General features: G+C 40.5%; 1 protein-coding gene across 1 annotated transcript; it reads left to right on the forward strand.

Annotated features, from left to right (window-relative positions):
- Positions 1–6,597: 6,597 nt before the first annotated feature.
- LOC103066290 (calcium homeostasis modulator protein 6) lies at positions 6,598–13,037 on the forward strand. Its single transcript, XM_007429061.4, has 2 exons — positions 6,598–7,254; positions 8,537–13,037. Exons 1-2 carry the CDS (start codon positions 6,721–6,723, stop codon positions 8,954–8,956), a joined length of 954 nt encoding a protein of 317 aa, XP_007429123.1. The 5' UTR covers positions 6,598–6,720; the 3' UTR covers positions 8,957–13,037.
- Positions 13,038–13,080: the final 43 nt, after the last annotated feature.

The raw sequence follows: 13,080 nt of genomic DNA on the forward strand, positions 1-13,080 counted from the left end.
CTTACCGCCACTAGGTAGGCTTTAACAGCGGCTCTAACCCATGTTTGGTCAGGTTCATCCCTCACTGAGCACCAGCGATGCTCTAGATGTCTCTCACTTCAACTCCCTCAGCTCCTCTGTAAACCACAGGGAGTGCTAGGATCCCTGAGAGGGGAGAGGTTGCATGGGCATGATCCGATCCAAAGTATCAGCCTCCCCTTTATTCCAAGCAGTGACCAAGGCTTCAGATGGACTGTGCAGCAGACCATCTGGGTCCATTAGTTGCTGGGGGCAGACCAATCTAATGGATCCAGACTCCCTGCAGTGGATAGTAGTGCTAGAGAATCCCATGGTAATCAGGATGTGATCTGACCATGACAGGGGAGACACCAGAAGCTCTCCCAATTTCAAATCACATAGCCACTGTTCCAACAGGAACACCTGATCCAATGTATGGCCACTATGCCATGTCAGGCTCTGAATGATCTGGAATAGGCCAATGGCCATCATGGTGGCCATAAACTCCTGAGCCACCTCTGACCCCACTCCTAGAGAAGGCACATTGAAGACCCCCATGAAGTTATGAAGTTTAAATGTAAAAAGGTTAGAAAATTTAGATTCAAATACATAACTGATTCAGAGGATTTTAAAGATTAATATACAATTGAGACCATAGGTCTTTCTTTTGGGATTGATGGACAAACAGTTGGAAAAAAGTCATGGAACTTGGTTTTCGTATATGATACAAAACCGCAGTGAGATTGTTGTATGCACAAAGATGGAAAGTTTTGGCAATACCTACAATGGAGGAATGGTTGCTGAAGATGATGGAATTTGCTGAGATGGCCAAATTGACTTCTTTGATCAGAGAAAAGACAATATCTATGTTTATTGGTAACTGGATACCCTTTATGGCTTTTTGTGTAAAACAGAGAAAAATGAACTTATGATTTATACTTTTCATGATTAGACAGAATGGGTTATAGAAATAATAGAGTCATGTTGTAATTTTAGAGTAAGAGGTAAATTTATAATTGTACTTATAACTGCTGTAAAGAAGATCGGAAACCATTTCTTTGTATCTTTTTTCTTTCTTTTCTCTTTTTCTTTTACTTTTTCCCCCCTTTCTTGCACTTTTAGTTTTCTCTTTGTTTTTTTTTCTTTTTCTTTCTTCCTTTATATTAGTACGCATTTAGTTTTTATCTTCCTTTTAAAAACTATATATAGTTTTATACACACAAACACACAAATTATGGCTTATAAAATGAAACTGGTGTTAATATTAAAACAAAAATGGATGGAGAAGTCCAAGCCTTGTGGCTCAAAAGAGCCACCTAGTGGAACATAAGTGCAAGATACTGAATACTGAAACGGTGGTGGTTTGTTTTTTGCTTTTTTGATAATCTTTATATGCAGAAGAATCTTCTCCCAATCGTGTTGATAAAGAATAATCAGAATTTTGTTTTTCTTAAAATCAACTATCACACATATTAGGTGTCCCCAACTTTCAAAGCTGGTGGCACATTTGGAATTGTAAAAACTTGTGGGCACTGTTGCAAAATGGCCACTGGGGACTTACCCATTTTCAAAATGACTGCCGTGGGGGACATAACATTCTAAATCTGGGTTATGCAGCAGCCTATCTGCCATTCTTTATGGTCTCCACTGTGTAGGACATTCCCTTCTACCCCTGCTTATCTTTGTCTTGTTCTGGACTGGAGGAGAGGGGAGATTTCCAAACAAAGTCTCAGCCTAAAGACAACCATCATTTTTATCATCTAAGAAAGTTTGTGGGGCCCATTTGGAACCCAGACACGTTACTGGAGTTGAAGATGATGTTGCAGGCTGGGGATTTGCTTTGTAGTACACCAGCTTCTCATATATCGTTATCTATATCTACCTTATATACTTGGGGATAAGTCCATCCACGGATAAGCCAACCCCCAAATTTTTAAACAAAACGCCATGAAAAATGTGCCACCCACAGATAGGCTGACCCTCAAAATATTAGCATATTTTAATTTTCACAATTGGCTTATCCATGGGTAATCCACAGATCATCCACTTTATATGGTCTCTTGATTAAAAAGTTCGGGAGTCAGCTTATCAGTGGATGGCCTTATCTGCAAGTATGTACAAGATATACAGGCACTTTAAAAAATTATTACCATATATACTCAGATAAGCCCATCCATGGATAAGCCAAACCCAATTTTTGGGATGTATTTTGGCACCTAAAATTCTCAGCTTATTCATGAGTATACACAGTATATCTATCTGTATCTGTATCTGTATCTGTATCTGTATCTGTATCTGTATCTGTATCTGTATCTGCATCTGTATCTGTATCTGTATATATATTTATATCTATCTTAAAAAGCAGGAGGGACTGGAAGTTCAGGGAGCATCTGGCTCATGACAGGATCAAAGGAGGCATCTGTAGCCACATGGTCACTCCCAGGCCACACACCCCACTGGAGACTGCACCCCTGTGGTAACGCATCCTCTTCAACTTCTTTTGATTCTTTAAAATAATCAAACTAAGTATACTTTCCACAAATGAAAATCTGAAAAATCACATATTCTGAAATAGTTCAGTCCCACTATCTTTTTGTGGTGAAGAAAATCAAGGAATGAACAGAATTAAAATACATGTCTATAAAAGCACTCAAATGCGCAAGACTCGATTTTGAAAGCAAGTCATGCTATATTAAGAAATATAGTCCCTTAAAAAGTGTGCTAAGGGACTATATATATATAGTTTTGTACATCTTATTACACAGTATTCTGCAAATACATGAGTTTTTCATTCCTTTTTGTCTGGAGTAATGGTTAATATCTTGCAGGAGCATCCACAGCAAACTGAGATGATGTCAAAATGATTACGTACATGCAATGATGTAATCCAAGTGCATTATATCATGGCTTTTCCATCATGGTCAATAGTCAGTTGATGAGATGGCTGCATTGTTTTAACATCAATTCTCTCCACTATCTTGTTAATAATAATATTACTGTTTTTTAACTGCAGTTTTTAACATTTGGATTTTATGGTTGTTTTTACTGTAAGCTGCCTAGAGTTACTTTATTGTGAGCTGGGTCTCTATATAAATGTGAGAAATCAATCAATCAGTCAATCAATCCATGTTTTGCCTCCTTCCTGCAAATGCCCATTACTGCTAGCAAATGATAATTTGCCACTCAAGGAGACCTTGAAGCAAACTCTGGTCCCTAAATTGTTGTGCTGCAGATCCAGGATAGTGGCAGCCACAAATGACATCTGAGCAGAACATAATCAAACCCTGATGCTTTCAGTCTTTTAGCCCCTCCTATTCAGTCTTATCCAGTGTTTACTAATATAATTCAACTCTTACTAATTCTTATACTTGCACATGCCCAAACATTAGGGAGCTTTACTGAACCTTGAAATCCCTTCTCCCATGATAACGTGGTGAACCTCAGGCAATAAATACATAAAAGGAAAATGTAAGCAGTTTACTTAAAGCATCCTGCAAACAGTTTAACATAAGCTGCATAACCCAAAACTACAGTATATGCTCAGAAATACGAGAAAAGGCAACCAGAAGAAAGTACAAGGAAGATACAGTAGATGTTTATGTCTGAAGAATATTATCAAGTTCTACACTCAATAACTGGTGTGGTATCATCCATCAAGGTGTGACGCAGCTGGGAGGGGAAGAAGCAGAAAAGCTTGGGTCATAGAGGATTGAACATGGGACTGGATCATGTAGGAACAATTTAAACTGTCTAACTGTTGATGCTGAAAACCTGGTTCCCCTCAAAGTCTGTTGCTGCTCCTACTTTCTCCTGGCTCATGTCCTTGGTTGGTCTTTCCTTGCTTGCCTAGAGTGTTCTTATACTTACATGGGGACTGGTAGAACTGAGTCACTAGTTGTTGTCCACCCTCAGAAAGCTGGAGTTCCAGGAACTGAAGGGGAAGTCACAACAGTCTCCTTCCAACTTTTGTCTCAATCTGCACTCTTGATTATAGTCTACTTCTCCAGCTGTTTAGTTCTTCCTGCAAAACATGGTTACTTCTACATTTCACTTCCCATTTATTTAAAACAGTCTGTAATTTTAGAAAAATGAAAGAGAAAGGTCATGTAGAAGAAAGCAAAAAACAAATAATTCCTCTTGCTTGTGCAGAGCAGGGAGACCAAAGTTCAAGTCCCCCTGCCTCAGCCATGGATGCTCAATGATGACTTTGGTCCAATCACCCTCTCTTGGAGCCCAATCTACCTCACAGGGTTCTTGTAGGGAAAAAATTAAGAGAGATCACCATGCAAGCAGCCTTTTGTTCCTAAAGGAAAGGAAGGATAAAAATCTAACAAGCAAAGAAACAAAATATGGAAAAAGACTGTATGGCCAACTCATCTGAAAAGATCAGTGTATATACGTATGCCAAAGAAAGGAAATGCAAGATCATATGCAGACTACCAAACCAATCCAGTAACTCCTCACACAAGCAAGGTGTGCTTGGGATTTTATAAAGCAGAGAAATGCCAAACTAGAAATTAGAAATGGAAAGAAAATATTGAAATGCCAAATTAAGAGGGAGATAGAGGGAGCCAAGATGAAACTGATAACTGGTGGAATCCATGGGGAGCATGTCAGATGGATGAAAACAACCTTACAGCCCTCTGATGCAAGCCCCCTTTTTCTGCCCGTGGCACAACGTCACACATATGCCCCAAAGGGGTGGACTTTGCAGCATAACACTGCTTTTGGCATTCTGACGACAGCAATGGGATAATGCAAATGCCACCGTGACTAACATATGATGGGCAATGGAAACAGCAAGAAACTTTAGGGAGGCAGTTTACTTTACATTCATATACTTATATAGAACATGCTGCAGTCTCAAGAATACCTGTTCACTCATTTGAAGAAAGCTTACAATGAATAAGAAGCTACTATAAGAACAAAGTTGGAAGAAACAGAATGGTTCAGGCTACAGAAGGGAGTGAGACAAGGATCCGTATTGCTCCGAAATCCATTTAACTTTTATAATATATTTAAGAAAATACAGTATATGATAAGAATAGCATGACTGGAACAGGTAGCAGGTGGAATCAAAACTGGAGATTGAATCCTGGAGTTTTAAATATGCAAAATGTATCACTATGGGCAACTGCAGAAGGGGGTCAAGAGAAGCAAGTGATGAAATGTCCATCACAACATCACAATGCCATACCACCACCTCTCCACATACTTCTGTGCAATCTGGTGGTGAAAGCACAAAAGGCTGGAACTTGCATCGTGATGCCACGAAGCACGTTTCATCATTTTGGCATCAACATAGCCATAAAGGTGAAGAAGCCTATGGATGCCACCTTGTTAGCCTAAAGTAACGAATGATAGCTTTATTAAAAAAAAAAAAAAAGCTAGTGGTGTATCCAGGAGACTCTCAGGCTTTCCCAAGTCTTCAGTGAAGGTGAACTACAAAGTTGATAGATGGCCCTTTTGCAGACCTGATTTGGTGCCTGAGTTGCTAAGACACTCATTAGGATAACCTTCCATAACTAGGTGCCAGACAATAATTATGGGAGCAAACACCTTGGAGGATAGTATCAGAACTGAGGAGAGGCTGGAAAAATGGGCAGGAATCAGCAAGATGAACTTCAACAGGAACAAACGCAAAATCCTACATTTGGGTAGAAAAAAAAATCAAAGAGACAAGTATAGGATAGAGGTGGAAACCATACTGGACAGCAATATATATGAAAAGGATCTGCATTTCTTGGTAGATCACAAGCTGAACATGAAGCAAACATGATACAGCTACACTCACACAAAAACCCATCCAATCTTAGACTGCACCATCAAAAGTATAGTGTCAAGATCAGGATAAGTTCCTCTCTATTGTTCCTCTCTATTTTGATGGTTCAGATCTTCTAGAACATTGCATCCAGTACTGGACACTGCATTTTAGGAAGGGCACTGACAAACTATAGCATGGCCAGAGGAAAGTAACCAGGATGATAAGGGGCCCAGAAAGGAAACATGATGAAGTACAGTTGGAGGTGCTGACTATGTTTACCCTGGAGATAAAAAGACTACAGTGCAGAGAATTATAATAGCTGTCTTCAAGGATCTGAAATTTTTGTATTTAGAAGACAGGGCAGAATTGTTCAGTATTATTTAAGAACAAGAAGCAATGGGTTTATTTTACAAAGAAGTAGATTTTAGTTGGACATCAGAAAAAAAATATTCCTAATGTTAAGAGCTAATTAACAATGGAATAGACTTCCTTGGGAGGTGGTGGACTCTCCTTTGCTAGAGGTGATTAAACAGAGGTGAGGCTGGATGGCTGTTTGTCAAAGATGTTTGAGTAGATTTCTGCACTGGCAGGGTTTCGAACGAGATCATCTGTAAGATCCCTCCAATCCCTACATTCCATGATCCTCTTGTTCTTACTAAACAGAAATTAAACAGCGTATGGCCTTAACGAATTTAATGCAACAACCAATTAATGCAGAATTTCCTTTTTACTTGGTAGATAAGGCATTATTTGCTTAACCTAGAAAAAAGGAGCCATATGAACCTATTTCCTCTTGCCACAGAAAAGGAAAATGAAACTGTCTGTGTTCTCGTCAGCAGATATTTTCAAACCACAAATCTGTTCCTCTCCTCTTGACGGCCTTTTAGAGGTTTCTGGTTCTCAAAAAATGAACACAAATCTTAGAGCTGAACTGGACCATTCCAGCACCACACCAAAGGATGGAAAAGCTTCAGCCAGTGCTGGATTTCTTCCTTAATCACCAGAAACTCCTGGGCTACAGTACAGTGTCTCTGCTGACTGCGGGTAGTGAGCGTGTCTTTTCTGTGGTGGTGTTCCAATGCCCGTGCAACTCCTGGAATATGCTTTATGGTGGTGTGTTTCTGCTGATACCTGCACTTATTCTGTTTCTGCTGGGCTTGCTCCTCAGTGCCCGTTCTTGGAAGGTGCTCACTGGATGTTGTTCCAAAGGTAGACCATGTAGATGTCCTCATGGGAGTCGCCTCCAGCACCACTTACGAGTGTTGGGGTTTGTAACACTCGGTGCTGCTGTGGCTCCCTTCACGTGGATTGCTGTGGCCTTACTGGGAGGAAGCTTCTATGAATGTACTGCTACTGGGATCCCCATCCTACAGAGATACATGTGCAAAAGCAAAGGAGAAGAATGTATCACAAGTCTGTTAAAAGTGCCCTGTCTCAGCACTTCCTCTCCTGAAGAAATGGAGATACTCACAAGCCTTCGAGCTCAATCACAGGTTAGTACATGGCCTTTTTCAGGTTGTCTTACAGCCAGATTTCCCAACTTGGTGCTCTCCAGAGGTGCTAACTGGCCTATTGAAATATCATCAGGGGCATTTCTCCAGAGGGGCCTGCAGTCATGCTGTGAAAATATTTTTTTTCTTTTCGTAACAGTAGCCAAGTATCTCCATTCCTGAAGACTTCCATAGCATTGCTTCCTTGGCAGCCTGTTTAATGAATTTTAGATACCAGGTTAAGAGCTTTCATTTGTTTTGGTTTAGATGTTCAGTTTGTTGATGTTGTTCCCTTATTCAACATAGTTAATAGCAAACTACAGATAACATGTTTTTGCCAATTGCTTCCAGCTAGGGAAGCTGTTGCTTAAGGAAATTAGAAAAGTTGGATCTTCTCTTGCCTCCAGAGAAACTGGTTTCAGCTTGGAGGAAAATTCCCCATTAGCATCAGAGGAGATTTCCTCCCATTGTGAATTAGAGGGATTTTCCTCTAGTATGCAACTAATGGGGCTATATAGCAATCTGGATTTGAAGGAGAAAAGGTGATTTGGAGTGCACTCAGACACATATGTACCACTTGTCCTTATATCAAACACGTATTTTTGGGGGGGCTCCCAGTAGCTTCAGATGGTGGCTGTGCAAGCTTTGGAAAGAATGCAGCTGTTCTAAGGAGTTGCCAACAGGTGCTCTGAGAGTTCTCCTATTCATTCTGAAATCACTTTTTCCCCTTCAAATCCAGATCACCCTACACAGACTTAACAATAAGAGATGAAAAGATATGTTACATTTCCACACCTGCTCAGATCCCTTAATTATCCATCTTGTCCCTCCAGTTGTATTGAGAGGCCCCATCTTCACTGACTGCTGTAACTCAAACCTTGTAAGAACATACTGGGGTTTTGCTATATATGATATATCATATCTAGGGCTCAAAAATCTAGAGAAACAAGAGTTGGCAGCAAAGACAATTGCTATGATCTATGATTGCCTATAATTTTGGAGCCCAGATACAGTAGCTCTAATTCTTTCTGTCATGCAAAGTGTTGGTGTGTTGCTTCAGTGCAACACCCAGTGCTGCATTGAAGGGAAAGAGATCAATATCAGGAAGCAAGCAACAGTCAAGAAGGAAAGCTTTAACCTTTCTCCCTATATGTGATGGCTCTGATTTCTGGATTGTAAATACGCATGCAGATCAGTTACAGTCTATGCCCAGAATGTAAGATGAAGTTTAATTTTGAGGTGCCTTGATGCCAGTATGAATATCGTTCTTGTGCTTCTTCCAAAGGTGTTTGGATGGATTTTGATTGCCAGTGTCTTCACAGTGGCCCTTCTTTCCACCTGCATTGCTCGCTGCCGTTCTCCAGTCAGTGTTCTTCAGCTTGCATTCTGGAAAATATATCTGGAGAAGGAGCGACAACTTTTTGAGAACAAGGCCAAAGAACACGCCTCTAAGTTGGCAGACAGGAATCTTAAAAGTTTCTTTGAGTCCACTGAGCTGGAACCATTTCAAACTCCAAGCACCAAAGCCTGGGATAACATTTCCTCCTTGTTTGCCTTTAATCCTAAAGGCAATTACTACAGTATGATACATAAATATGTCAGCCAAAAATCGCATAGTGAGAGCATTAAGTCTGCTGAAGGAGATATATATCCTGCTTGTTTGCAATTTGTAGATGGAGCAAATGCTGAAGTCCAAATATTGTAACAACAACAGCAACAACTGTAACCTGAGAAAATGTCTCAGACCAGACCCTCCCTAGTTCTCACAAAGATGGAAGGGGAAAACCTATTCACTTACAAGATTCTGTTACTGTGACTTTCTAATAAAACTAGTATTAGCATTCCCAAATTTGGTTTCCTAGTCTGGTCTACGTTGAAGGGCTGAGAGGTATACAGGCTTGTTAATAGCGATACTATGCATTATTTCTTTACTTTACCTTCTTGGAGTGCTCATGACTCTTATTGTCAAGTTTTCATTTAATAAGAAGCAAAACTGCTTCTGCTTTCTCCTGAATTTAGTCTCATGACATTTCTTCTCCAAATGTAATTTTTATTAAGAAATTTAATTACAATAGTAAATACCAATACCAATTAAACATAGAGAAAGAGAAGAGACTGGAAAGAAAGAATAAAAAGTGCAAGAAAAGAGAAAAGAAAGAAGAAAAAGAGAGAGAATATAATAAAGAAAAAGAAGGAAGTGACTTCTCACCTTCATCACAAGTATAAACAAATTTAATAACAGTTCACCCTGTCTAAAGTTAAACAGATATCTCTTCATCCCATATCCCATCCTTGTTTATTTTTTATAATTAATTCCAAATTCTTATACTAAAAGTCAATATTCCAAATTTATCTGGACCCTTAAACAATTTATAACTTTCTAAGTTCAAAATCTTATTTAGCTTTTTGCTGTTTATTTTAAATTCTTTAAGTTCTTAAGCTTGTAATTAATTTTTCTTTTGTTCAGAGTTGAAGATAAACTCACCCGATGAAGACTTTTCAAACCTGTCATTCTGAAGGTCTCTAATAGCTTTAGAATAGTTAATAGGCAATTTCCAAAAGTGATTAGAAAGTGAGGTTTGAACACTTAATGTTCTTTAAAAGTCTCTGCTGCAGTTGCAAGCAAGAGGGTTGATCCTGTCATCTCCTGGTGCTCAGACCTGTGGGAGACTGCTGTCCTGTGGCCTCGTCGCAAGGAGCAACCATCTGGAGCAAATGTGGACAATCTCCCAGCCTTTCCTTGTCCGGAGAAGTTCCAAGGAACCAGTCTACTCACCGGTTCCATCGTCTTTGCTGCAGTTGTCAGCTCTGCTTTCACAGAGCCGTTTTCAGTTCGCCATAACTCCCCTGGAAGTTCCAGCCTCATGACTTTTCTTGAATGGGTCTTAGCTACCCCTTATCTCTAAGAAGTAAATACAGTCAAAAATGAACCTTGCACAAAGCTTCTGTACTTGAAGCTATTGTCAGCTGTGTGGCTTTCTCATGGGATACCCTGTTCCTTAATAATCACCCCAAAAAGGTTATTAAAAAGAGGAGTGTTGTCAATCTTTTTTAATTTGACAGGGATGATAAATACAAGAGTGGCTACCTGCTGCATTTGTGACTGAGGATCTGGTCTCCAAGCAACACACTTCAAAACAGCCCCCCTATTTTTATTATTACTAATAAAACCTGGAGGCAGGGATCGGAGTTGTCTGCAAAGACAAAGTCAGTGCTCAGACAAGGCTCTGCTTCAGGCTTTCCAACAGCTTGCTGGCCCGGGCAGAATAGGAAATAATTGAGTTGGCATCTTAGCACTGATTGTATTGAAAATACTGGGAATTAAGCATCTAATAAAGGATCTAACTTCTACTGATTTCTTTTTCATTGAACCTGATGTGCATAATTGTGGTTTGTGGGGGAACATTTCTCCCAAATGTTTATGTATGTTCAGTAGGACTCTGGGCGTGAAATATATTACATCAAGCCAGTTTGAAACAGTAGTGTGGCAAGTGAGTTTTGGACTGCAGTTAACACTTCATAAGGAGTAAGGCCTTTAAAATTGCTTTAACTGTGTAACTTATCATTAATATTAACAGTAGGGGGTAGTTAAATACAGTAAGGGAAAAAAGTCTTATCAAAACATGCCATCCAGCTCAAAAGGAATTCTTTATTTGTATTTTTTTTTTTCTAAGAGGTTCGGGTTTCCCAAACCACTGCATTTCTCAAGGGTTTTAGTTAAATTGTAGTATTTAGAGCAGATACCTGAATTTGTGGTAACACAGTGATGAAAAAGGTGAATCTGAAATCCGAATTTGAAATGTTGGTGATTCGTGGCACCGCAAAGCTTAAGAATCTCCCTGTCTTATTAGCATTGTTGCAATCTGTTGCATTTTTTTAACCCTTGTTGAAATTGTGCAGCTTTTTGAAGATGTGTTCGTATGTCCTGATTATTAATGATGTTGATGTTTCTCATTTTGAAGGGCTAACATCATGAATGATTGTCAGAACTGGTTGTTGCCTGATTTAGCTAACGCTACAGGACCATCCACTGAGGAACTTGATGCTATATTGCCTCATTTCCCAAGCCTGTAACAAAAGGCTTTCAGAATCAAAGCAAATACAAATATTACAATTCTAGGAAAGGTCTGAATATTAACCTATAAGCCAGTGTTTTTCAACCTCAGCAACTTTAAGATGTGTGGTCTTCAACTCCCAGAATTCCCCAGCCAGCTGCTGGCTAGGGAATTCTGGGAGTTGAAGTCCACATGTCTTAAAACTGCTGAGATTGAGAAACACTGCTATAAGCCATTCTGGCAAGCCAAATTAACTTAAAAAGAGAAGGGCTGCCAGATGCATAGAAGGACTATCTCTAAAAATATTCTATGCCAGGATATCATATTGCTTTTATGACAGGATAGCCTCTTCAAATTGTTCAGGGGAAAAAGCCATGTCTCAAAAAGCACCGCTTTTGGTCTTACAAATCAGTGAGTGCTACCATACTGAGAGAAGGGATTCTTTGCCCCAGGCAGGATCCTGGAAATGGCCGCAGAAGACCAGGCTCCCATTTTATTCCCCCCACTATTTGTGATAGGGGTGGAGGTTATTTGAAAGGTTGCTCTGCCTGCTTTTCACTGCAATGGAATCAAAATTGTCCAAGGCGTCAAGTGAAGAGATAATTTGGGTATTTGCAGTTTGAAAATCTGCCTTATACCACTGCTGTTGAAATAAGGAGAGAAGGAGAGTAATAGCCTAACTAAAATAGTCTCTCAGGCCCCCTTTCTTTCCCTCCCTTCCCATTTTTCCAGTCTAAAATCCATTTCTTCCAAATTCTGCACTAGTTTGCGAATGTTTCTATTTGTACAAATTGTGTACATTTCAGCGATCATTTTTTTCCTAATATACCTTTTGTTTGGGAGGCATTTTGGTATGCCAATTTCAGTCAGACTTGCATATTTCAATATACCTTTCCACAAGCTCTGCATTTAGAACTCAGAAGATAAATATTAACATGTATAAGAGGCTGCAAATTAGGGTGGTTTGCATTAAAATGCAGATTAAATGCCTTTTTTCTCCAACCCTAATCTTATCTGATGAATATCCCAAGAATACAGGTAGTCCTCGCTATCCAGCCATAATTGGGACCAGAATTTAGGTCACTAAATGATGCAGTCATTAAACAAATTATTACATGAATGCTTTGCTTAGTGACTACAATTGCAGCACTCCTAGCTGCTGCTGTTTAGTGAGAATCGTGGGTCATTAAGCAGATGGAGTCCCCGGTAAGGAGAGATGCCTCGGGGGGGGTGGGGGGGCCTTAGGAGGCCCGGCATAGGCTATACGTGAGTTGAGGGGGGTGCTGTGGTGCAGTGCAAAGCCACAGCTGCCCCTGGAAGCCTCAGCCACCCCACCAGCACTTATGACTGCAGCCACACATCTCCTTCCTTCCCTGAAGCCAGTGTCCCATTCTTGCGAGACCTGGGGAAGACCAGAAGGTTTCTGAAGGATTGCAAGAATGGGATGCCAGCTTGCAGAAGTTATGGGATGCTTCGGGAAGGAATGGGGTGACAGGACGCCAGCTTCAGGGAATGAAGGAGAGGCATGGCTTGGGAAATGGCACGAGGCAGTGAAGGCCAGCAGTGTGGAGCATGAGGTGGCATTCTTCAGTGGCAGTGGTGGGGCTGGAGCTGAAGTCTCCACCTGGGGGTGGTGGCAGCTGCCTGAGACTGCTGTTTAGTGAGAATCGTGGGTCGTTAAGCAGATGGAGTCCCCGGTAAGGAGAGATGCCTCGGGGCGGTGGGGGGGGCCTCTCCTTCAGCCCCAGCCCCAGTGCTGCTGCTGGCGAGTGCC

The sequence above is a fragment of the Python bivittatus genome, unplaced genomic scaffold, assembly GCF_059951505.1.
Source record: "Python bivittatus isolate LINGU-HERP-01145 unplaced genomic scaffold, Pbiv_v1 ctg000020_np1212, whole genome shotgun sequence".
NCBI lineage: Eukaryota > Metazoa > Chordata > Lepidosauria > Squamata > Pythonidae > Python > Python bivittatus.

What these genes read in the sequence shown, in the direction of transcription:
- LOC103066290 (XM_007429061.4), top strand. Translation starts at nt 6,721, where the DNA reads ATGGAAAAGCTTCAGCCAGTGCTGGATTTCTTCCTTAATCACCAGAAA. An exon ending in GCCTTCGAGCTCAATCACAG is followed by an intron (nt 7,255 to 8,536) that starts GTTAGTACATGG and finishes CTTCTTCCAAAG; the next exon opens with GTGTTTGGATGGATTTTGAT.